Genomic DNA, 2,893 nt, shown 5'->3' on the forward strand with positions numbered 1-2,893 from the left:
AGACAGAAAAACCTAATTTAGGAGAGAAGGCATATTAAAGTTGAAAGCCATGGGACAGTAATAAAAAAAGAAATACCTTTAAAATTTTACTTTAGTGTCTATGGTATACTAAATAGAATGGTAGTTGTGCAGAAACCGGTTTGGCTCAGTGGATAGAGCGTTGGTCTGTAGACTGAAAGGTCCCAGGTTCGTTTTCAGTCAAGAGCATGTACATTGGTTGCGACCAGAAGGCAGCTGGTCGATGTTTTTAATGCTTTATCCCTCTCCCTTCCTCTGTAAAAAAATCAATAAAATACATTAAAAAAAGAATGGTGGTTGTGTAATATACATGTTCATTTAGCAACAAACAGCTTTAAGATGTTGGGATTATTATTTTCATTTTACAGATGAAGAAGATGAGTACCCCAAGTAATTCTGATGTACACATACAGTTGGAAACAACTGGGACCAATGGCCTCATTTTATAGATGAGAAAATAGGCTCAATAAAGTCAACTGACATGCCTAAAATCTCACAGCTACTTGGGCACAGAGTCAGGATAAGAATTGATGGCTTCTATCGATATGTGCACACGCTCTGGTTTTCCATCTAAATACATTTCCCAAAGTATATTTTGCACAACACTAGACCTATGAACTAGTCTGTGATGAATCAGGTCCTGTATGATTGAACATGTTTAGTTTTGAGAAATACTGCAAACCATATCACTCTTCTGGAGATTTATTCTATACTAAAAGCTCTGAGAAGTTGTTTAATTAACACATTTTGTTTTACTTAACTCTGAGTGGTCCAAAATTGTTGGAACATGGACCCTTCTTTTTACAGCTATTAAACATCTCACTGGTAACATGGCAAAACAGGAAAGGTAATACAGAGAAAACCAGGTTGAATAAAGGAATCATTAATAAACATATTCAAAGCTGCAAAAGCTAGACTGTAGGTACCACATGTATGAGCTTATTATGTAAGTTATGTACAATTTGTATCAAAGTTTATAGTAATACACATTATGATCAGATGTGATTTATGGTTGTGACTTAAGGGAATTAAGGGGTTTGTTTCCAAGATCAGAGAAACATGAAAAAGCCCCAACTCTTCAGAGGTTAGTATAGAAGGCAGATACCCTAAAGCTTATTAAAAGCTGAACTATCACAACTACACCACCAACTTTGGACAGAATCATCCATCTGGTTATGGGAATAAAAGGAATTCAGATACCTGGGACATCAAAGGCAGGAACTTTTACTATTGATGAGCTTCTTCAGGGTGCCTTTTATGTCCTTATTCCTCAGGCTATAGATGAAGGGGTTCATCATGGGTGTCACCACAGTGAATAGTACTGCACCAATTTTATCTCTGTCATCAGGGTGAGCGGATGAGGGGAAGAAATAAACCCCTACAATGGTCCCATAGAAGAGCAATACAACTGTCAGGTGAGAGGCACAGGTGGAGAAGGCTTTCCACTTTCCCTCTGTGGATGAGATTGTCAGGACAGCCCTGACAATGCAGATGTAGGAGAAGAGGATGAGGGCAAAAGGGAATGTGATGACTGATAAGCCCACGATGAATAACACAAGCTCATTGATCATTGTGTCTGAGCAGGATAGTTTGAGCAGAGAGGCCAAGTCACAGAAGAAGTGTGAAAGAGTGTTGTTGTCACAGAAGCACAATTCAAGGAGCAGAAGAGTGTGTGTCAGGGCAACAATATTACTGAGGACCCATGGAATAATTGTCAGTAAAATGCAGAGCCTGGGTTGCATGATGGTCGCATAGTTCAGAGGGTGGCAGATAGCCACAAAACGGTCATAGGCCATGACTCCCAAGAGGAAATTGTCAATGACAACAAACACAATAGAAAAGTACATCTGTGTGATGCAGCTCTCATAGGAGATGGATTGACTCTTGGTCTGGATATTCATCAGCATTTTGGGGACTGAGGTGGAAATGGAGGAAATATCAGCAAAGGATAGATTAGCAAGGAAGAGATACATTGGGGTGTGAAGGTAAGAGTCCAAGCTGATGGCCAGAATGATGAGGCCATTTCCCACCACAGTGACCAGGTACATTCCAAGGAAAAGCACATAGAGGAGATTCTGCTTCTCAGTTTCATTGGAGAGTCCCAGGAGGAGGAATTCAGAGATGCTGGTTTGGTTTACGTGATGCATATTTCTGTTGATCTGAAGAAAGGAACACAAGGTCTTCTTATCCCCACAAGGAACCTCAATATAGTACCAATTAGTTACAGCCATTGCAGGGAGGTGGGCACTTCCTTTAGGCTGAAGGGCAATGAAGGGTGTAGAAAGATTACTTAATAAGGAACTGTGTCGGCAGTGCAGAGCTCCAGTAAATGCCTCACAAAGAAAGATAGGTCCTGACAGATATTTCTCAATGAACATATTTTAGACTCCAACATGATTCTGACTGTGATTTTTACAGTGGGCTCCAACTGTAGTCAAATGCCCCAAATTAGGATAATATTTGAGATATTTGCCATATTCTAAAGATGCTAGTACCCCTCTCTGAAGGAATTATTCAAAAATGAACAACTTAGTTCTAAGACTTTTCCCACCATCCATCCTTATCCTTTAAATTGAAAAAGATAGAATTTTGAAGAGTCATTAAAGTGAATAGTTGGGGAAGGAGAAACAATTGAGGGTTAAGAATACTTATGGGTATATACTCATTGCTCCTCAACTTAGGGGGGACTCCAAAAGAACTGCTCTTGGAGAATGTGTACAAGAAGGGAGACCAGAATTTTACTTTACTCATGGCTAGATGTTGGGTGAACAAAGACAGTTTGGAGGACACATAAAGATCTAAAGACTTGTGTTTGCCTCTCACTTCTAAATGAGAAGACTCACTGGATCAGCCCAGTATGGCAGGGATAGGGAAA

General features: G+C 39.8%; 1 protein-coding gene across 1 annotated transcript; it reads right to left on the reverse strand.

Annotated features, from left to right (window-relative positions):
• Positions 1 to 1,226: 1,226 nt before the first annotated feature.
• On the reverse strand, positions 1,227 to 2,195 carry LOC118713526 (olfactory receptor 1S1-like). The gene has a single exon (XM_036428156.2). It carries the CDS (start codon positions 2,163 to 2,165, stop codon positions 1,227 to 1,229), a length of 939 nt encoding a protein of 312 aa, XP_036284049.1. The 5' UTR covers positions 2,166 to 2,195.
• Between the last annotated feature and the right edge of the window lie 698 nt (positions 2,196 to 2,893).

This window comes from Pipistrellus kuhlii, unplaced genomic scaffold (assembly GCF_014108245.1).
Source record: "Pipistrellus kuhlii isolate mPipKuh1 unplaced genomic scaffold, mPipKuh1.p scaffold_m20_p_9, whole genome shotgun sequence".
Taxonomy (NCBI): Eukaryota; Metazoa; Chordata; class Mammalia; order Chiroptera; family Vespertilionidae; genus Pipistrellus; species Pipistrellus kuhlii.

Excerpts from the sequence above, each read along its gene's own strand:
- LOC118713526 (XM_036428156.2), bottom strand. The coding sequence starts at position 2,165 with ATGCATCACGTAAACCAAACCAGCATCTCTGAATTCCTCCTCCTGGGA.